Source organism: Pristiophorus japonicus, unplaced genomic scaffold (genome assembly GCF_044704955.1).
Source record: "Pristiophorus japonicus isolate sPriJap1 unplaced genomic scaffold, sPriJap1.hap1 HAP1_SCAFFOLD_409, whole genome shotgun sequence".
Classification (NCBI taxonomy): Eukaryota; Metazoa; Chordata; class Chondrichthyes; family Pristiophoridae; genus Pristiophorus; species Pristiophorus japonicus.
Window position 1 is genome coordinate 381,059 of NW_027253970.1, and position 23,371 is coordinate 404,429.

General features: G+C 40.9%; 1 protein-coding gene across 2 annotated transcripts in view; it reads right to left on the minus strand.

Annotated features, from left to right (window-relative positions):
* Positions 1–823: 823 nt before the first annotated feature.
* The window catches only part of rev1 (REV1 DNA directed polymerase), a 141,337-nt gene continuing 118,789 nt past the window's right edge, over positions 824–23,371 (minus strand). Inside the window, exons 19-25 of one of the 2 annotated variants that reach the window (XR_011591337.1) lie at positions 22,329–22,562; positions 21,464–21,545; positions 19,593–19,780; positions 18,741–18,897; positions 9,734–9,818; positions 9,216–9,318; positions 1,189–1,275 (exon numbers count right to left, since the gene is read on the minus strand). Coding sequence is in view for 1 of the 2 variants with exons in the window: in XM_070873050.1 (XP_070729151.1) it covers positions 1,164–1,275; positions 9,216–9,318; positions 18,741–18,897; positions 19,593–19,780; positions 21,464–21,545; positions 22,329–22,562 (876 nt within the window). In the remaining variant the exon portion in view is untranslated. Of the gene's footprint in view, positions 1,276–9,215; positions 9,319–9,733; positions 9,819–18,740; positions 18,898–19,592; positions 19,781–21,463; positions 21,546–22,328; positions 22,563–23,371 lie in introns of both variants that reach the window. The other variant, XM_070873050.1, reaches the window with a different exon arrangement.

The following is a 23,371-nucleotide window of genomic DNA, read 5'->3' on the forward strand; positions in this document are numbered from 1 at the left end:
TTGACATCTCTGGCATTATTGACTCACTTTATTTTGGAACTTTCCTGGTCCTTAGTTCCATGTCATCATTCGTCTCATCCACGACATTCAAAAACAGTATTAAATATATTTGGTACATTAATGAAATAAACCACTAGTAACACATACTCAATAGGCTCTTTACATTCTTGTATCTATTATGTATTATTATACACTTAACAATTAGAATCTACTAGATCTGGAACTGATTTAGTAGAGGTCTGCTTAATAAGCTCATGGCTCATTGAGTTTATTCAGCAAGCAGTTTGAGCCATATACATCAAAAAGGTCTCAATAACCAGATTGTGGTTAACTGATCCTGGCTGCATGATGAGAGGAAAGTTGGCCAGTGTTCCTACTCACTAGCCGCAGCCTTTGCGAGAAGAGTGCAAAGACAGGATCAGGCTTTGCTGCAACACTCCCTGCAATTAAATATCCTACTGCCACTCAATCGGAGAGCTTATTTGAATAATGACCACTTTGGCACCTGAAGGTGAGCGGCGTTTTAAAAAAAGAAAATGGGCAAGCTTTAAATTTCAGTTCGCTTCCAAACCATGTTAATTGTCTCCCACTACTTAATTTTCAGCTTCATTTGTACCTAATGGCATACCATTATTGAGGCAATTAAATTCTAGATATTATAGTCAATATGCAAAATGTAGGATTTACCCAGTAGCAACTACTGTCACTGAACAATATTACTGCCAGAACTATTGTACAGGTATCAACAGTAACGTGTTTGAAATGACAATACACTAAATCTTTTAATTTCCTTATGATAATAAAATAGAGAGTAGACTAAATGTTATAAATTCACAACAAACATTTTTTTATTAAATAGAGGTAAACACTAAAAAACAAACTGTTTATAAACAACAATTTTGTAAATACAATGTATTCTACATACATACTTTTTACAACACAATTATTTACATGCAACTCCCAACAAGAATTTGGCACACAATTTTTTGCCAAGAAAAAAAAACTACAAAATGTTTTTTTCAATTATCGGAAATGTTTTCAGAAAAACACAATGTGTCTCTAACATGCAAATTTTAAGAACTTCACAAAGGATTTATGGCACATGATGGGAGCTCCAGGCTCCAGTGTGTTACAGATTTTAAAAATATCACTAGTGTTGTCTTTCATGTAAATTTTAACGTGCTTCCATAGATTTGCTGCATTACAACTTGAACATTATCAAGAATGAAGTCAAAAGCCATGTTCCACAGGGAGTCTGCCGATTGCTGGATTAGCCTGTCAGAAAACAGCAAATACATTGCACTCAACATTGTTATGAAAATAAGTATAATTTTGCTTACAATTACTCTTACTGTGGTAAATAGTGGCTGAATATAACATTTGTATACTATATGTTGATGCAGCATAAAATAGACAAAGCTGAAAAAAATATACCAAATTCAGATGGCAAAAGTATATATGTAAAAACTTACTGCAACACCTTTTTTCTGTGCGTCAGATTATGGATGACAAATACAAATGTTACTTAAGGCAAAACACAACAAAAATAACAGCTAACTAAAATTATCTGTGGAGACGGAAGAATTATTGTTTCAATTGTGAAATTGTGCATCCAGAACGTTTGGTTGCCTGATATGCTGAATATTTCCAATACTGAAAGACACTGATTTATCAGAAGCCAAGATTTTCTATCAAAACAATGCCAGTCTGAAATTACTTGTTTTTTGCACTTAAAACTGGCTGCAAAAGCTTCTATAGATCTGTGAAGAGAAAAAGATTAGTGAAAACAAACGTAGGTCTCTTGCAGTCAGACTGAGGTGAATTTATAATGGGGAACAAAGAAATGGCAGACCAATTGAACAAATACTTTGGTTCTGTCTTCACTAAGGAAGACACAAATAACCTACCGGAAATACTAGGGAACCGAGGGTCTAGTGAGAAGGAGGAACTGGTGGGAATTTGTATTAGGGAAATTGATGGGATTGAAGACCGATAAATCCCCGGGGCCTGATAGTCTGAATCCCAGAGTACTTAAGGAGGTAGCCCTAGAAATAGTGAATGCATTTGTGATCATTTTCCAACAGTCTATCGACTCTAGATTGGTTCCTATTGACTGGAGGGTAGCTAATGTAACACCACTTTTTAAGAAAGGAGGGAGAGAGAAAACGGGTAATTATAGACTGGTTAGCCTCACATCAGTAGTGGGAAAAATGTTGGAATCAATTATTAAAGATGAAATAGCAGAACATTTGGAAAGCAGTGACAGGATCGGTCCAAGTCAGCATGGATTTTTGAAAGGGAAATCCTGCTTGACAAATCTTCTAGAATTTTTTGAGGATGTAACTGGTAGAGTGGACAAGGGAGAACCAGTGGATGTGGATTTTCAAAAGGCTTTTGACAAGGTCCCACACAAGAGATTGGTGTGCAAAATTAAAGCACATGGTATTGGGGGTAATGTACTGACGTGGATAGAGAACCTGTTGACAGACAGGAAGAAGAGAGTCGGGATAAACTGGTCCTTTTCAGAATGGCAGGCAGTGCTGGGACCCCAGCTATTTACAATATACATGAATGATTTGGATGAGGGAATTGAGTGTAATATCTCCAAGTTTGCAGATGACACTAAGCTGGGTGGCAGTGTGAGCTGTGAGGAGGACACTAAAAGGCTGCAGGGTGATTTGGACAGGTTACGTGAGTGGGCAAACGCGTGGCAGATGCAGTATAATGTGGACAAATGTGAGGTTATCCACTTTGGTGGCAAAAACACGAAGGCAGATTATCTGAATGGCGGCAGATTAGGAAAAGGGGAGGTGCAGCGAGACCTGGGTGTCACGGTACATCAGTCATTGAAAGTTGGCATGCAGATTCAGCAAGCTGTGAAGAAGGGAAATGGTATGTTGGCCTTCAAAGCGAGGGGATTTGAGTATAGGAGCAGGGAGGTCTTACTGCAGTTCTACAGGGCCTTAGCGAGGCCTCACTTGTGTTCAGTTTTGGTCTCCTAATCTGAGGAAGGATGTTCTTGCTATTGAGGGAGTGCAGCGAAGATTCACCAGACTGATTCCCGGGATGGCAGGACTGACATATGATGAGAGACTGGATCGACTGGACCTGTGTTCACTGGAGTTTAGAAGGATGAGAGGGGATCTCATAGAAACATATAAAATTCTGACAGGACTGGACAGGTTAGATGCAGGGAGAATGTTCCCGATGTTGGGGAAGTCCAGAACCAGGGGACATTGTTCTAAATGGCTTACCCCTCATCCTTAGACTGAGATGAGGAGAAACTTCTTCACCCAGAGTTGTTAACCTGTGGAATTCCCTACCGCAGAGAGTTGTTGATGCCAGTTCATTGGATATATTCAAGAGGGAGTTAGATATGGTCCTTATAGCTAAAGGGATCAAGGGATATGGAGATGAATGATCAGCCATGATCTTATTGAATGGTGGTGCAGGCTCGAAGGGCTGAATGGCCTACTCTTGCACCTATTTTCTATGTTTCGTAAATATGGTAACCAAAACTGCCGCAGTATTCCAGGTGTGGCCTCACCAATACCTTATATAGCTGTAGCAAGACTTCCCTGCTTTTATACTCCATCCCCTATGCAATAAAGACCAAGATACCATTTGCCGCCTTGATCACTTGCTGTACCTGCATACTATCCTTTTATGTTTCATGCACAAGTACTGCGGCATTTTGCAATCTTTCTCTATTTAAATAATAACTTGCTCTTTGATTTTTTTCTGCCAAAGTTCACGACCTCATACTTTCCAACATTATACTCCATCTGCCAAATTTTTGCCCACTCACTTAGCCTTTTGCAGATTTTGTGTGTCCTCCTCCCATTTTGTATTGTCAGCAAACCTAGCTACGTTACACTCAGTCCCTTCCTCCAAGTCGTTAATATAGATTGTAAATAGTTGGGATCCCTGCGGCACCCCACTAGTTACTGGTTGCTAACCAAAGAATGAACCATTTATCCCGACTCTCTGTTTTCTGTCAGTTAGCCAATCCCCTATTCATGCTAATATATTACCTCCAACCGCATGAACTTTTAACTTGTGCAGTAACCTTTTATGTGGCACCTAGTCAAATGCTTTCTGGAAGTTCAAATACACCACATCCACTGGTTCCCCTTTATCCACCCTGTTCGTTACATCCTCAAAGAACTCCAGCAAATTTGTCAAACATGACTTCCCCGTCATAAGTCCATGCTGACTCTGACCAAATTTTGCTTTCCCAAATTTTCTGCTACTGCTTCTTTAATAATGGACTCCAACATTTTCCCAACCACAGATGTTAGGCTAATTGGTCTATAGTTTCCTGCTTTTTTTTCTGTCTCCTTTTTTAAATAGGGGCGTTACATTTGCAGTTTTCCAATCTGCTGGGACCTCCCCAGAATCCAGGGATCTTTGGTAAATTACAGCCAATGCATCCACAATCCCTGCCGCTACTTCTCAAGACCCTAGGATGTAAGCCATCAGGTCCAGGGGATTTATCTGCCTTTCGTCCCATTATCTTACTGAGTACCACCTCCTTAGTCATTGTGATTGTGTTAAGTTCCTCCCCCGTATAGCCCCTTGACTATCCACTGTTGGAATATACAAGTGGCATTATCCACAGCCATTTCTGAATTGCACTATTTTGCAGTGAAAACAGATAACATCCCAGATGGGACCAGATCTCTGGTATTCGTTTATTATGCCACTGTGAAACACTATGGGACATTTTTTTATGTTAAAGGTACTCCACAAATGCAGGTAATTGTTGTATTGGTGTCAACAGTTCTGAAGACCAGCCAAAGCTGTAACACCAGCTATTACAGTGGCCCACCTATCTCACTGCCTGGGTAGATATGCTGCTGGAATTCCTTTTCATAATACTTGTAATCAAAAAATAACTGACAGATTTCACCCATATCCATGTTATGCTCAGATAACAAACAGTGTAAGCAGTGCTTTAAAAAAAATTGAGTCAACCATGGTGAAGGTCCAAGGCTCATCATGCAACACCAGCAAGACTGAAAACTGTAAAAACAATAATGGGGTAGATCAGGAATTAAGATTATAGCCTGCATAATTTAGAATTTAAAAGGAACAAGAAACTAAATTTCAGAAGGGCACTAATCATAGTTGTAGAAGTTGAAAGAGCGATCATGCATCATACAAACTTTTTTTTGTATCCTGTTCAGGAGTGCAAAAGTCCAGGAGCTTTCCCAGATATGGGAGCAATATTCAAGAACTTGGACTTTATAGTGAGTTGAGTTATTGAGGGAAAACATGTTTGACATGAAAGAGAAAACCAAGCTTATTGGAGGAAGCTTTAGCAATGTAGGAGCCGTAAGGAGGCCAAGAATGCGGCTAAGATGGAGGAGGACTAAGGGTGGAGCCACCATAGGTAAAAAGTGGTAGCTATTGGTTAGACATGAAGAAATGGTATCTCTAAGTGAAGAAACAAAATTCCATTGCCCCAAAGGGTATGGAGTACATCATAATGTGGTTTAGGCATTGAATCAAGGGCAATTGGTGCTTGTGCGCATGGAGGGTATTTGATCTATAGGAAGTTGACACATATAGAGTGAAATCATCAGAAAAAGGGTTAGGTGAGTGGAGATGGTCAATGATATGAAGGAGGAACATAGTAGGTGAATGAACAAAGTGGGAGAAAGAGCAGAACCTAGGGAACCCTTGAGTTTATGGGAAAAGAGTCAGGGGATGAACCATTAACCATAGAACAGATATATCGAATTGAAAGGAAACTAGATAATAATAAAGATAACTTTGCTGGGAAGCTAGATAATGGCAACGTACTTAGATGTGTATGATGCTAGTCCATGTCAAAGGCTTTGGAGATGTCCAAGGCTATGAGTCAGATAATACATGCTTGGCTGTCAAATACTTACTTTAGTACTTAATTGAAGTTTATGATTTCAATTAAGTTCCTAGAATAAGTCAGTAAAAATGTTCATCCCAGGCAACTTGAACGATCAAATACTGATTCTAAACCCTCCAGCACCATTCTGTAATGATCTAAGTTGCTGCGGCAATCACAGTGGCATTAATTCAGCAAACTTGAATTCGCCATTGCTTTTAATGGAGGGGTGAAGTTATGATAATTAACTATTCAACTATTCCGGCGACGGTTCCTGTGGAGCAGTGCAAATGTGACAGCAAAATTAGTGTGGTGTACATAATGGCACAAGTCACTTACGTATAATTTCCTGGAATTTCTACACCATGATAATAATGGTGTACGCCGTAGATGCGCCATTACTATGGCACTTGTTTCCAGCAAATTCAGGGCCTTAGGTTGAAGATAAATGGTGTACGAGAAGAGTAAGTTTGAAGGCACTCCCTTGAGGATGACAAATGTAATACTGTCAGCACCGAAGGAATACTTGCAGATTAAAACCAGAGAATTGGACAGATGTAGGAAAAATAAAACTTTATGTTGGTACTGAAACAGAATGGGGAAAGATCTTCACTAAAATCATTGTAATTAGCGTTGGAGGAAAGAAAATGAGCCAAAAAGGTCTACTTTCTCCTTAGAGGAGTTGCCAAATGTACCACCTGGATGAAAGAACGGTGGAAAGGAGGATTCAAAGAAGTCATGAAAGGTAGGTTTGCTAAGGGAACAAAATAACCAACTGCTGAAGAGGCAGCAAGACAGCAGTAGAAATACCTTTTAAATAAAGTTACATTTAGAAGTTCTGATAGTGGATTTACAAACGTTATGTGCAGAGATAAAGACAGCTTGGATACTTCAGACTGATCAAGATGGCATGTCCAATAGGAGGAATGCTTATGAAAGGAAGCAGAATAGCAGGCACTATTGAACCGTGATGGAAAAGAATGAGTTATGAAATCTTTCATCCCAACTAGAATATCAATAACTTCACTGGCACTGATACATTGATCAGGAGAGTAAAAGTACCAATTGGATTGGGAAAAGCAGCAAAGAATTCTTGAAGACTGCTCTTAATGGTCAGCTTGCAATGTAAACAAGACAGAATATGGTTTATTGCCGTGTCTGACAAGAAATAGATACGATAGATGTCAGGATTGTTGGGATTGAATGTGAAGAAAAAGTCTGAGAGATCAGCTTAATTAATGGGACGATTAGGGTTATCAGTTTCTAACTAATAATTTGTTCAAAGTCATTCATGAAAGCAAAAGACTGGATGTTAGCCACTCCCCGGTCATTGCCAACAGTGATCAATGAAATCATTTCAGCAGAAGAGAAGGTAAATATTTGATTTTGCTTGACAAAAATTTAAGTAGTTATGGAGAGTCATCAAAATTAGGTGAATTAAGCGAGGCAAGAACAATATTAGTCACAAGAGATCAACATAATGTGAGTCAAATGATGTAACGTAGCTTTTAGTGAGTATGGGCTCTCAACAAAACTGGGAGTAATTTGACTCTAAATTGCTAATGTCACTCAAAGGTCACAGGATGATTACTGTGGGAAAATGGAAAATATCACACTGCTAAAGTACAATGAGCTCTTCTGAGGTTGGGCCTTGGCCGTTTTCTTGAAGAGCATCAAAAGCTTGCCTCTGCATCTAGCTTTACGATATATTTTACTTGCGAGTGCTTGTGGCAGACAATGGGTGCCTAAAATGGGAAATTCCTCCCCATGCTAACATCCTTCAATTTCAGGAGCATGAAACCAAGAAGAAAATTGAAGGAAAGTCTTAAGAGACTGCGCCATTGAAATTTTTGGACCAACAACCTGAACTTACTCCTGTCATATGTAGAGGATGTGAATAAGGAAGAAAGTGCTTCTTATTAATGAAATCCATTATACACAAGAGCAAATTTAATTACATGGCCAGAATACATTTAAATCTGGGGAATTTCAAGACTTACTCCTGATTTTTAGGAGCAACTGGTGTAGAACGGAGTATCTTAGAAATCGGAATTCTCATCATTTAGTTTGCTCCAGTTCTAGTCAGTTAGAACAGTTTCACTTTGGAACAGAATTTTTTTTTCAAAAGGGGGCGTGTCCGGCCACTTACGCCTGTTTTCAAAGTTTCGTCAGTAAAAACTTACTCCAAACTAACTTAGAATGGAGTAAGTGAAGATTTTTGTACGCTCGAAAAAACCTTGTCAACACTTTAGAAAATCAAGCGTAGATTAGAAATCAGGCGTAGGGAATGGGGAGGGGGGTGGTTTAAAGGGAAGTTTACAAACATAGAGCCATCATCAATAATAAATGATAAATACATCAATAAATCAACCAAAAAAAATTAATAAGAAATATATTTTTTTTTAAAATCAATAAATAAAACATTTTCTACTTACCGACTGCAGCACCGGGAGCCCTCCAACAGCGTGCTGGGAAGCCCCCCCCCCCCCCCGTGTGTCTCCGTCAGTGTCTCTCTATCTCTGTCTGTCTGGGGGAAGGAGATGGGGGAGGGAGGCTGAACGGGCCGGGCCCAAGACTTCGGGCAGGGCCCGTCCCCAGCACCAGATTTACAGGTAGGTGGCGTTGGGTCGGGTCGGGGGGTGTGGTGGGAGGGAGGTCGGTTCGGTTCGAGGGGAGGGGGAGGTCAGGTCGGATCCAGTCTGGGGGGGGGGGGGGGGGGGAGCGGGGGTCGGTGTCGGAAGCGGGAGTCAGAGTCGGGTTGGTGTCGGATCCGGTCCGGAAGCGGGGGGCGGGAAGCGGGAGTCGAGTCGGGTCGGGAGGAAGCAGGAGCTGGCCGTGGGAGGAGCCTTATTCACGCAGCCCCAGTGAGGCCATTCGGCCAGGGCTAGGGCCTGCGTGCTTCGGGCCCCTCCCACACAGTTTTGGGCGCCTGGAGCTACTGCACATGCGCGCCCACTGTAGCGCACATGTGCAGAGGTCCCGGCACTGTTTTCAGCGCAGGGACCTGGCTCCGCCCCTTACTGCTCGTGCTGCGCTGTGCCGAGCTGCAAACGACCTGCAGGGAGCCGGAGAATATAGAAGTCCAGGTCGGGACTGCGCCGTTCTAGGCGCGGCTCGAAACTTGGGCCCATCAAATCTAAACTTACATTCCTACCATATTCAACTACAGTAAACTGTCAAGATTAAGGAAAATAAAGAACATATTTCTATGGCATTGATTATAAATTGTTTAGCAAAGACAGAGAAAGTAGTAAGAGTCCAACAAAAAAGTAGAAAATGAACTTTAAAATTGTATTTGTCCTAGAAATATCACATACATCTGAATACATCTTGACAGATAAATTACCTTTTCATGTACTTAATAACAAGGTCTAACTTTTCCAGATCTTTTTCTTCAATGAGATCAGTGCAATACTTTACAACTTGCAAAATGTCCTCTTCCACTGGCTCTGAAAAAATTCAACAGATGCTCTGTAAGAAATTAGAGTGCTAAGAAAAACATCTATGTTCAATTACAATTTTTTATTTATTGATGAGGGGTATTGCACTCTCCACCTTACAATTTTCTCCAGAATACTATTTACAATACTCAGCAGCACACTAAATATCTGAGACCATTCTAGCTGCTACTTTAAACAAAAATTAAACAAAGTTTGTGCCTTGTTTTTTACCCCCAACTTCCACTAAAATTATATTTCTAGCATTCAAATCTAACTGGACATCAAAAAGTTATGCTATGTAGTGGTACAACTTGGATCACCCCGAACATTCTAGTTCATCAGTCGCACTGCCAATCCACGGTCAGCCATATTCACAGAGTTGTAGGGGGAAAACATAGCGAACAAGGCATGACTGGTCACTCACATACACGATCTAGTGGCTGGTTCCGGTTTTCTTTCAGTTGAGGAATGGTATGTAAAGAAGGAAAACTTTGTAGAATCAGCAGTGTCTGAAAATGGCAAGGTGTACCGAATCTCAAATCCAGTTTTGCATTTTCCAATATTACACAAGATTCCATAACTTTGTAAAATATTTAAAAAAGCAAAGTCGATAAAAGGTAATTTGGTACACTAAATTTTCCATCATGATATTCAATTGCATTTTGAATAACCTCAATGATTTTGCTGCTATTACTTTGCTGGGTAGATTATTTCAACCATTTATCCCTTTGAGCCATGAGACTTTTCCTGACAGCTGTTCCAAATTTATTTTTGACTAATTACTTGCATACTGAAGTAATAATTTGGGTTTACCTTATCGATAACACTTAATATCTTACATACTTCAATGAGATTCTGCCCCCTGCCAAGCCGGATTTATATAAAGTCCTATGATAGTAATTCTGTTTGTAGTACTTAACCAAAGACCTGTTCCCCCTCAGTTAGGAAATCTGACCAACATTCAGTGAAGTTGCAAGAATTGCTCTGTGGTAGTGGACTCTAAAGTAGTCATAGTTTGTCAGACTGTTTTACTTTTCCTGGAAGATCTGAACTAATCGTGACAAAGATGCACATTTCACAACACTATATATTGATCAGAAATGAGATTATCTAAAGTATTACATTAAACAAAAATTTACACCATCTAGAGTTTCATGTATCTTCAGTCCTACTGATACGGTGTGCTGCAGCTCTAAAAGTGTAGGTGCTGCAAAATCTACATTTGAGTTCTCAGGCTGCAGTAGTGTAAAAATCTTCAGTGATATAATCTCGAGACTCCATTCTGTTAGATAGACATTTATCACCAGAGATGTAACCCATCCAATTTATCAAAAGGCCAGAGTATCTTCTGTTCTTGAGATGAGGGACCAGCATTTCAGAATATAAGGAAGTTTGAGTTTTAAGAGCTTATGAAGAGCTTTTGTCTAGAACCAATAAGATAACTGCCACCATTAGTCCCAAACACAGAAAACAATATTCCATTGGCCTTCTTTATTTCAGTCCTTCATATGTCCTCCATTCTGAGATTTCTGGCTTAGAAGTTCCGAAGTTGGGATATTTTCTTCAGTGCTGAAAAATCCTAGCTTCTTTGGGACTTGGTGGGCTAAAGCTCTTTCAAACTTCTGAGCACATATCCAAATGAGTCTGACACCCAAGTAAGGACAACATGTAGGTGCGGCACACAAAACAAGCCTGCTAACACTGAATATTTATGAAAAACTTTAGGTGCCGAAGCCAAGTACTGCATATTTGTAGCTTATTTCTTTCACAATAAACCTCAAATATTTTTTTGTGATGTGAAAGCCATGACTGCTGGCAATCCTCCAGAGCCAAATGTGAACTTATTTTCAGATGAATGAGCCTGAAATACAGAATGGGTAAATGACTCAAAAGTAAGCAATTTTTCAATATACCCCACTGGAAATGTACATTGTCCTTTAATGGGACCTGTACTACCCTGGCGACTGAATCTCTAATCTGCTGGTGCATACATTTTTGTCAAGTACACTTGGTACACATTTAGCCTCATTTGTAAGATATTCTAGAAGTACAGCTTTGAAGTACAAACCTCTTTCAAAAGTTCTTTATCAGCAAGGAAAAGGACACAACACTGAAACAGGTTGAACCCTAAGAATATGTTTACCAGGGCTGAGAACGACTTAGGGAGAATGGAGTTTTTTTTTTTAATTGGACAGATCAAATATAACTATCCCACAAAGTGAGTGGTGACGGTTTGGACTGGATTGCCCAGGATGGCGATCAGGGCTGATAACATCAATAATTTTAAGAGGGTGTGACAGGCATTTGATGAGAAAATCAACTGAGGGATAAAGGTAATAAACTATTCTGGTTCTGTATGTTTCTTTGTATACTGGTGACTTCAATGTGCAGGCGAAGACAACACGCAATAAGAAGCAAAGAATCTGCATGGATGGAGGCCCTCCCCAACTTCTGTCCTCTTACCCCGTTTGAGGAGACAGCCCAGGAGATCCTTGGTAGAAAGGGCCAATGAGGGAACAGGGCATTGGGAAGTAGAATACCTGGCTCAGTTCAGGTTTTGTACTAGCCTCCTACTCTTTTCTTCTCATCCAATTCACTCACTAGCACTACGGCATATACTGAAGCATAAATCCCTTGCGCTCGTTTTGCTGAATGCATCATCTGGAAAAGTAAAAGTTCACAGTCTAACAGGTCTCTCTTTTTCTCCAAGTATGCCACAGGAAGCAAATCAGCATCTCTCAGCATGCAGCAAGCACCCTTCACTCCAAACTTCCAAAGCATCAACTCTGGGATTTAGAATCTGAGGTTTTGGATAGTGCACTGGATAATGCAGAATAAAAGAAAGCAAGGCCACATAGGAGAGAAGAAACAAAAAACTCCCGCCAGGAGAGCCAGCTCACACATCCTTCCTCGTTGATGGGGCACAGATCCCTACCTCAGTGGATCTACTTTTAAAAGGCTATTTTCTCAGCACAGATTGCTGCAGTTCTTAGAGACTGTGCTAAGCAATCTTCAACAGCTGACAGTGCCACGTGCTAGTCAGAGTAGGAATCACAGGATAGCTCAGATGAATACATGGCTTGAGCAGTGGTGCAGCAGGGAGGGATTCAAATTTCTGGGGCATTGGAACCGGTTCTGGGGGAGGTGGGACCAGTACAAACCGGACGGTCTGCACCTGGGCAAGACCGGAACTAATGTCCTAGGGGGAGTGTTTGCTAGTGCTGTTGGGGAGGAGTTAAACTAATATGGCAGGGGGATGGGAACCAATGCAGGGAGACAGAGGGAAACAAAATGGAGACAGAAGCAAAAGACAGAAAGGAGATGAGGAAAAGTGGAGGGCAGAGAAACCCAAGGCAAAAAACAAAAAGGGCCACTGTACAGCAAAATTCTAAAGGGTCAAAGTGTAATAAAAAGGCAAGCCTGAAAGCTCTGTGCCTGAATGCGAGGAGTATTCGAAACCCAGGAGAGGGCTCTGAGCTAGTTAGAGTGGGTGAGAGCTCAGATGAACAGGACCCCAAGAAAGAATGCAAAAGGCAGGAGGCAACAGAGCAGAGTAGCACTGGGGTAAGGGTAAACCACAAGGTGATAGGAAGGGACGATATGTATGAATATAAGGGGGCTGCAGGAGGGTCAAAACTAAAAATCATGGTTTAAAAACTAGTATTAAAACATTCTACCTAAACGCACGCAGCATTCGAAATAAAATAAATGAGTTGACGGCACAAATCATTACAAATGGGTATGATTTGGTGGCCATTACAGAAACATGGTTGCAGGGTGGCCAAGACTGGGAATTAAACATACAGAGGTATCTGACGATTCGGAAAGATAGACAAGAAGGGAAAGAAGGTGGGGTAGCTCTGTTAATAAAGGATGATATCAGGGCAGTTGTGAGATGATATTGGCTCTAATGAACAAAATGCTGAATCATTGTGGGTGGAGATTAGAGATAGTAAGGGGAAAAAGTCACTGGTGGGCGTAGTTTATAGGCCCCCAAATAATAACTTCGTGGTGGGGCGGACAATAATCAAAGGAATAATGGAGGCATGTGAAAAAGGAACGGCAGTAATCATGGGGGATTTTAACCTACATATCGATTGGTCAAATCAAATCGCACGGGGTAGCCTTGAGGAGGAATTCATAGAATGCATATGGGATTGTTTCTTAGAACAGTATGTTACAGAACCTACAAGGGAGCAAGCTGTCTTAGATCTGGTCCTGTGTAATGAGTCAGGAATAATAAACGATCTCCAAGTAAAAGATCCTCTAGGAATGAGTGATCACAGTATGGTTGAATTTGTAATACAGATTGAGGGTGAGGAAGTAGTGTCTCAAACGAGCATACTATGCTTAAACAAAGGGGACTACAGTGGAATGAGGGCAGAGTTGGCTAAAGTAGATCGGGAACACAGTCTAAATGGTGGCACAATTGAGGAACAGTGGAGGACTTTTAAGGAGCTCTTTCATAGTGCTCAACAAAAATATATTCCAGTGAAAAAGAAGGGCGGTAAGAGAAGGGATAACCAGCCGTGGATAACCAAGGAAATAAAGGAGAGTATCAAATTAAAAACCAATGCGTATAAGGTGGCCAAGGTTAGTGGGAAACTAGAAGATTGGGAAAATTTTAAACGACAACAAAGAATGACTAAGAAAGCAATAAAGAAAGGAAAGATAGATTACAAAAGTAAATTTGCGCAAAACATAAAAACAGGTAGTAAAAGCTTTTACCGATATATAAAACGGAAGAGAGTGACTAAAGTAAATGTCGGTCCCTTAGAAGATGAGAAGGGGGATTTAATAATGGGAAATAATAAATAAATTTAAAAAAAATAAAGACTATCAGGGCCTTGGTGAGGAGAAACTTCTTCACTCAGAGAGTTGATGACTGTGGAATTCCCTGCCGCAGAGAGTTGTTGATGCCAGTTCATTGGATATATTCAAGAGGGAGTTAGATATCGCCCTTACGGTTAAGGGGATCAAGGGGTATGGAGAGAAAGCAGGAAAGGGGTACTGAACGAATGATCAGCCATGATCTTATTGAAGGGCCGAATGGTCTACTCCTGCACCTATTTTCTATGTTTCTATAAATGTGGAAATGGCTGAGACCGTAAACAATTATTTTGCTTCGGTCTTCACAGTGGAAGACACAAAAACCATGCCAAAAATTGCTGGTCACAGGAATGTGGGAAGGGAGGACCTTGAGACAATCACTATCACTAGGGGGGGGGGTAGTGCTGGACAGGCTAATGGGACTCAAGGTAGACTGGTCCTGATGAAATGCATCCCAGGGTATTAAAAGAGATGGCGGAAGTTATAGCAGATGCATTCGTTATAATCTACCAAAATTCTCTGGACTCTGGGGAGGTACTAGCGGATTGGAAAGCAGCTAATGTAACGCCTCTGTTTAAAAAAGGGGGCAGACAAAAGGCAGGTAACTATAGGCCGGTTAGTTTAACATCTGTAGTGGGGAAAATGCTTGAAGCTATCATTAAGGAAGAAATAGCAGGACATCTAGATAGGAATAGTGCAATCAAGCAGATGCAACATGGATTCATGAAGGGGAAATCATATTTAACTAATTTACTGGAATTCTTTGAGGATATAACGAGCATGGTGGATAGAGGTGTACCGATGGATGTGGTGTATTTAGATTTCCAAAAGGCATTCGATAAGGTGCCACACAAAAGGTTACTGCAGAAGATAAAGGTACGCGGAGTCAGAGGAAATGTATTAGCATGGATCGAGAATTGGCTGGCTAACAGAAAGCAGAGTCGGGATAAATGGGTCCTTTTCGGGTTGGAAATCGGTGGTTAGCGGTGTGCCACAGGTATCGGTGCTGGGACCACAACTGTTTACAATATACATAGATGACCTGGAAGAGGGGACAGAGTGTAGTGTAACAAAATTTGCAGATGACACAAAGATTAGTGGGAAAGCGGGTTGTGTAGAGGACACAGAGAGGCTGCAAAGAGATTTAGATAGGTTAAGCGAATGGGCTAAGGTTTGGCAGATGGAATACAATGTCGGAAAATGTGAGGTCATCCACCTTGGGGAAAAAAAAAAACAGTAAAAGGGAATATTATTTGAATGGGGAGAAATTACAACATGCTGCGGTGCAGAGGGACCCGGGGTCTTTGTGTATGAATCCCAAAAAGTTAGTTTGCAGGTGCAGCAGGTAATCAGGAAGGCGAATGGAATGTTGGCCTTCATTGCGAGAGGGATGGAGTACAAAAGCAGGGAGGTCCTGCTGCAACTATACAGGGTATTGGTGAGGCCACACCTGGAGTACTGCGTGCAGTTTTGGTCACCTTACTTAAGGAAGGATATACTAGCTTTGGAGGGGGTACAGAGACGATTCACTAGGCTGATTCCGGCGATGAGGGGGTTACCTTATGATAATAGATTGAGTAGACTGGGTCTTTACTCGTTGGAGTTCAGAAGGATGAGGGGTGATCTTATAGAAACATTTAAAATAATGAAAGGGATAGACAAGATAGAGGCACAGAGGTTGTTTCCACTGGTCGGGGAGACTAGAACTAGGGGGCACAACCTCAAAATACGGGGGAGCCAATTTAAAACCGAGTTGAGAAGCAATTTCTTCTCCCAGAGGGTTGTGAATCTGTGGAATTCTCTGCCCAAGGAAGCAGTTGAGGCTAGCTCATTGAATGTATTCAAATCACAGATAGATAGATTTTTAACCAATAAGGGAATTAAGGGTTATGAGGAGCGGGCGGATAAGTGGAGCTGAGTCCACAGCCAGATCAGCCATGATCTTTTTGAATGGCGGAGCAGGCTCGAGGGGCTAGATGGCCTACTCCTTTTCCTAATTCTTATGTTCTTAAGTGTAGAGAAGTCCCTTATTAGCATGCACACTATGGTGATGCATAGAACGCTGCAATTCACCATGCAGCATCTGGCAGGGACATTTGCAGCTGAGGCCCCCAGTGGTAGAGCCAAAAGGGTAGCTTTGGAAACTTTTCTGAACGCTCAGACTCCTGCCATAAGAGGCCTTGGGCTCTAATGTGCAACAGGATTTCTTCCTTGACTTGGATAAGCTTGGCGGGTGAATGGAAAGAGCAGTTGATGATATCTTCATTAATATTACTGCTGCTACCAGATCTACTGTTCGTGCATGATAAAGTGCCCAGCAGCAGGAGTATACATGGAATGGGCATAGATGATGGTGCTCTTTCTCAGGATGACAACACATCCAAGCCCTGCTGCTCCTCCACCCAACCTCAGGTGACTGTAAATTTGCCAGAAAGCTGCCTGCAGCCGTGGAAGTGGCAGAGCTTGTGGCTAGGCTGAGCCGAGCTCATAAAGGTGGAAAGACACCTTAAACCTTAGAGTCTCTCTTGCATACACATAGCCAGCCACTTCTCATACACCTGCCACTGGAGAAGAACATAGAAGAATCACTAGATATGGTACAATATAAAGTCACACACACTCACCAAGAGGAATTAAAAGGTAATGATGGAAAGGTGCATCGCTGCACTTGTACAATCTCACATGCCTGCTAGGAATTTTGAAGGGACACTCATCCAATTTGTAGATGGCAAACAAAACAAAAAAAATACTGTTGGGTCAAAACCTGTGGCAATAAATCATTTCAAGTCTCCTGACTTGATTCTTTTGCTCAAATATTGCAATTTTTCCCCCTGATTTGGCCCACCAAAAAAAACCTGCAAAAACAGAGTTCAGAAAAACAATTCAAAAGTATATATGGTACTTGCAGGATGTCCCTTTAATAATTTAGCAATCCTGGACACCCAATGTTTATGGGCAAAAGTAGGGAATCGTATACCTCTGGTGTAAAGGGTGAGAACTTGCATTGATGTTGAAACAACATAATTTCTGTTCCTTTATAATATTGCAACAAGACACCCACGTCTTTCTGATGGGCGCCTGAGTTACACCAACTGAAATGCACAGTGGTTGGGGATTGAGGTTAACATATTTACACAGTTAGTCCCCAAAGGGCTTATTCATGGGGTGCAACGGAGCTAAAAATCTATCCCACAAACCTTTAAATGTTGGATATATATATATATAATCTCAATACATGGAACCTAATATCAGTGTGTATTTAGATAAGATATGAATCATCTGTAATGGTTTCTCTTCCTGCTCCCTCACCTTTACCTATGGAATCGCCCAAGAATCTATCATTGGCCCCCTCCTACTTCTCCTCTACTTGCTGCCCCTCTCCTACATCATTCAAAAACACTTCAGGTTCCACATGTACGCTGATGACACCCAACTCTACCTCACCACCACTCTCTTGACTATTCCACCGGCTCTAAATTGTCAAAGTGCTTGTCCGACATCCAGTACTAGATGAGCAGAAAATTCCTCCAACTAAATATTGGAAAGACCGAATCCATTGTCTTTAGTCCCCGCCACAAACTCCGTTCCCTAGCCACCGTCTCCATCCCTCTCCCTGGCAACTATCTAAGGCTGAACCAGACTGTTCGCAAACTTAGTGTTGTATTTGACCAAGATGAGCTTCCGACCACCTATCCGCACCATCACTAAGACAGCCTACTTCCACCTTCGTAACATCGTCCGACTCTGCCCCTGCCTTGGTTCAACTGCTGCTGAAACCCTCATCCATGCCTTTGTTACCTCTAGACTTGACTATTCCAATGCACTCATGAAGGGTAGAAGATGGTCGGACTCCCATCTTCCATCATCCATAAACTTAAGCTCATCCAAACCTACCTGTATCCTAACCCGCACCAAGTCCCGTTCACAAGCACCAATGTTCCCTGTAAGCTGTGCTTTGTGCTGCATAGCCTGTTTCTTTTAATGTGCGGTATTTACGATGGAAAGCCGGTGAGCGGCGTGTGGGCTATTTCAGATTGCTGCGTGGCCAGGGAACACTACTGAATCACCCCTATGCTCGCTGACCTACATTGGCTCCCGGTTGAGCAACGCCTTGATTTTAAAATTCTCATTCTGGTTTTCGAATCCCTACACTGCCTCACCCCTCCCTACTGCTGTAACCTCCTCTAGCCCTACAACCCTCTGAGATATCTGGACTCGTCCAATTCTGGCCTCTTGCATATCCCCAATTGTAATCGCTCCACCATTGATGGCCATGCATTCAGCTGTAAAGATTTAAGCTCTGCAATTCCCTCCCATAACCTGTCTTGTCTCTCTACCTCTCTTTCCTCCTTTAAGATGCTCCTTAAAAGCTACCTCTGACCAAGCTTTTGGTCATCTGTTCTAATATCTTATGTAGTTTGGTGTCAAATTTTGTTTGAGAATGGTCTTGAGACATTTTACTACGTTAAAGACGCTATATTAGTGTTATATTTCATTTTAGCATGTGGTTTCCTCTTTCTGATTTTTGTGAATATTTTTATTTTGACAACTGTAATTTGGCTGAAGCTATCAGGGAGCTAATATCAATAATTTAGACATACCTCCAATAGTTGTAACCCATTCTTTTAGAAGTGATTTTACATCTTTCAATTCATAGGCTCCAGCGAGGTTAGCTCTCAGATAAACTGAGTCAACAAAAATTTCATGCTGTGGGGATATTTTAGCCTGGTGGCCTGATGTGGAAGCACCAGGATCAACCTGTAAGTAAATAAAAAGCGGTGATTTGGAATAAATTACACACTAAATGACTAATATTTCAATAATTGATACTTGATAGCATTACTGTCATGGAAAGGCTTCTTTTTGACAAAACTGAATGATACAGCAGCTCAAAAGAAAACACTTTGCAGCATGATGGTATCAGAAATGTTTAGTATATACTGTTTAGTTATATCTGTTAATTAGATCTGTATCCTGACTTCTACTTGGAGAAAACTATTTCACCAAGACTGACGAATATTAATCCATACCCTTTGCTAAGAATACTTAAAAAAGTGCACCAACTGCAACATTCGAATGGTGATTAGGCTTTTGTATTGTAATGCCAGTACTCCATTATGGACCTGAGGGTTACTGTACTGTAGAAAAACCTAAAGTGTTTTGTATATTGCCTACCAAGAGAACAATTTCTTAAACATTTATATAACTTCTGTAAATGTGTTTTCCTGAGAATTGGAGTCAAGAGTTTGAAACTGGTACTTTTTTGCCATCAAGTCAGTCTGAAAAACAAGCTAAGTGAATAGGAGGTGGGAGAACAGATTTAGCATCTTTATATACAAGACAAAACAAATTAGTTCTCCATACCAAAGTACAAAACAAACTCCTTATTCAGTAAGTTTATAACTAGTCACAATTTACTACTGAACCAGGTTTAGTGCATTGCACAATATTACCTGCAGTTTTTCTTTGACTTGATGTTCATGTCGGATCAAGTCAGTTAGTACTTTATGTGGACTGACCATTATCTTATTTTTAAGAGGACTTTGAACTTTAATGGGACTTGTTTGATTCTTCTTCTTGAACCGTTTCTTTGATTTTTCAGGAACAGTGTTCTTTAACTGTAGTAATGGATTCTTCATGCCTAGAACAGTAAAATGCAGTATTTCATCACATGTCTGAATAGCTTCTCCCTCCAGAAACAAATTGTGAACCAATTTATACTACTTACTTCAATGGCCATCCCTAGTACTCACTCCAACAGTCTATCACCTTTCACATAAACAAGCTCTCACCACTTTCTTATTACTTCCAAGTTCCTAATCTTTAAAACTATGTGCCCTACTGTCTGAACTCATCACCACAGTGAACAATTATGATGAATACACTTATTTTTCTGCATATTTTCTTCCTTGCTGCCGCTCCCCCATTCTTGATATGTGAGAATAAACAGAGTGTGGATTGAATAGCCTACCTACATTATCTAGGCTCACATATGCAGAACTGTCTCTTTGGCATGGTACTGGATTGTGACTGGCAACTGGAACTGTTCAAGGTGAGAAGATGGGCAGAAACATTAATCTCACTCTGAATTCTCCCCAGAGGCACCTCTGGGTCTCTATTGCTGCCTCGCTGCAGCAGTACAGTTAAGATCAGGAACTTAGTACTTTTTTAGGAGTGGGGGGGGGGGTGGGGTCCCACAATTGCAAACCCACTCTATGGTGTAGTATACAGTCAACCCTACTGTCTGAATTATTTGCTTAATACTGCTTAAATTTCCACATGCATTTCATTCAAAGGTTTATACAGTTGTTTCAGAATAGTTTTTTAAAAATATAACTCTCTCTTTCGAGGAAGATGTAAGGATAAGTTCATAAAGAATGACTGATTACTCGGAGAAACTTACTGGTTACTAAGATGCTGATACCATGGAAATGCCATGCCAAAGAAGGCAACCAGTTAAAAATAAATAATGTAAGGATAGAAACTCTGGAGTTTTACTCAATTTATCTCTCAGATCTCAATGAAAATAAGATAGTAACAACACAAATGGAAATCTAGGTTAATGCTCTTCTGAGCAAATTTTCTTCGAACCCTAAGATATCTACTGCAGGTAGAAAGGATTAACAACTAAGTTCTTGTAAGTATGCAGTTTATTTTATCTGCAAATTACATTGAACGGTTTCCAAAAAATATATTTCTTCTGAGAATGATAGGCAGTTGGATTGTATGTCAATGAATAATTGATTACAAAAAGTGAAGGGTAAAAATTCTGGTACAGGTGTGGGTGTAACTTTTTAAATGATGCTGTCCCCTGGATTTGGAATGGGATCAATGGCAAGCCAAAAGTGGCAAGCAGAAATCCCATCCTGCATTTGAGCCCCCTTAAAAGAGTCCACGGAATTTTCAAGCTTTTACCTTTAAATTCATACATCAGATAAACATTATTAAGTTAATGGTTCATATTTATGAATGGAGTTTACGTATGATTGTGTTTTGTAAACATAAATGACAATAACATTGATGGTTCTATTTAGGTGAGTTACATTTACATAGAATTTGTAACACAGAAACAGGCCAATCAGCCCAACTGGTCTATGCTGGTGTTTATGCTCCACATGAGCTTCCTCCCACCTCATTCATTTTGCCCCATCATCATATCCTTCCATTCATTTCTCCCTCATGTACTTAATATATTTATAAAGTTACGTTCAGTGGAGTTAAATTTACAAAATTACATTTTCATATGCTAGCCCTGAAAAGAAACTTCAGAATTTTAAAAGTTCATACAAGGACTAATAATGTGAAGGTCCCCTCGTATTCTCACCCTGTCGATGTCTTTGATCATAAGCAGCTCTCAGTTCTTCTTGTACATCAGGGGGCAAAGCAGCAAAAACCTCAGGGTCAACCTGAGTTTGAAAAACAAAATATCCTGAATACTAAATTCTCTTTACATGATGAAGATGTTGTTAACACAGTAATTTATTCATCAAGATCCATTGTGGCCCCCCGACTTGCGAGAGAACAGCTCCGCAGGTCGGCAAGTAAAAGAGCTGGAGCGGCATACCACTTCAACCTCTAGTGCGAGCTGCTCCAAAGATTTTGAGATGGGTGACTGGGTGACATCATCAAAACCCTGGTCGCTTTCTTGGAGCATGGGCAGGAACATTGGCAGAGCCCAGGTACAGAGGAGTGGGAAGGTCGGGGCGGATGAGCGGTGAGTGTTTGTGGCGAGATGCAGTGAATGTTTATGGCAGAGGAGCAGCGAGAGATTGTGGCGGAGGTGCGACAGATGAGGGTATGAGGCCCAGAAGAGCCGTGGGCCCAGGGGCAGCATGGGCCTGCCCACACTGTGATATGTGTGCGCACTAGGTCCGTGCAGCAGAGCAGGTCTCCAGTCGTCTTGGTTAATCCTTGCCACTGGACCAAGACCTAGCTCCGTCAAGCCCGTGTGGTGGCTGGTCACCACACGTTAAAAAAATTCACGCACATGCATCTTCCACCCCCTCAATTGGGGTTTAGGACTTGAACATTGGGTCCTTCATCGAAACACCTGTGAACTCGTGGAAGCAAGTCATCCTCGTTTGAGGGACTGCCTATGATGATGAAGATTTACAAAAAACAAGTCTTATTTGAATTTAAAGGCATTTGATACAATACAGCAAAAGAGGCACAAATAGAAGATACTTTACCTGTGAAAAAGCTGGGAGGGCTACGATCATTCCAGCAGTGCTGCTTGGTTCCTGTGGTCCTGACAGCTCTAGAATCACTGTCCCCATTGTCACAGGTATATGTCCAGTAACGATGCCTTTCACTGACTCTTTGCTGCGGATATCAGTAAAATTGGGTCGTTGGCGAGCCGAATATGTCTGCTTCACCTGCTCTCTAATATCTGGAGGGAGTGCTGCCAAAACAGAAGGATCTATCTAAAACAGAGAAAAACAACACATTACTCTTCTGAAATATTTTCTCTAAGTGGATTTTCTAAAAGGTTTAGGTTTTCAATTTTTGGTGCGCAAGATGCTTAGTAGCTATGAAAAGTATACAATTACTACTACATATAATATTTAATGAAGCTGTAAATCATATGCATTAAATTTCACAAAGTATTACTGACTGATTTACCAGTCAAGATTAAAGCATTCTTACTCTAAATTAATTACTTGAACAGAAAATTATGCAATTAATTCTCTTTAAAATTGGTCCTTAAGCTGCTGCTTTAACCCTAAGAACTACAGCATTTCACCACCAAAATAAAGAATACAAAGAATGCAATGTTAATAATTCATTGTATTTCATGAATTAAAAAAAAGTTCAGATCTACATGCCCTAAATTACACTTGATATTTAATATAAAAGGTATACAGAAAATACTTTTCCATACATTTAAAGGCAGAAATTGTGTAAGCAGAATGCTGCAAAGATTATTTAGTACTCAAAAGGGTTAAACCTTGCCCCGAGATTTGAATGACCATATAAGTTTGATTGTAGAGGTACACTGGTTTAGACTGGCAGTAGGCTGGTACATGTGGCCTCAGTACTTCTGAGGAAAACTAGCCAAGGTTCCTCGTCCTGATAGCGATCTGGTGATCTGTGCTGGAAGTGTATGCAAATGAACGTCAGGCAAGGACAGGATCAGGTTTGATAGTAATGTCCCAACAGTTTAATAGCCTGTCAGTACTTACTCTCAAGGATCACAAATGAATAATAGCCACTTGGACAATGTACCCAGGGA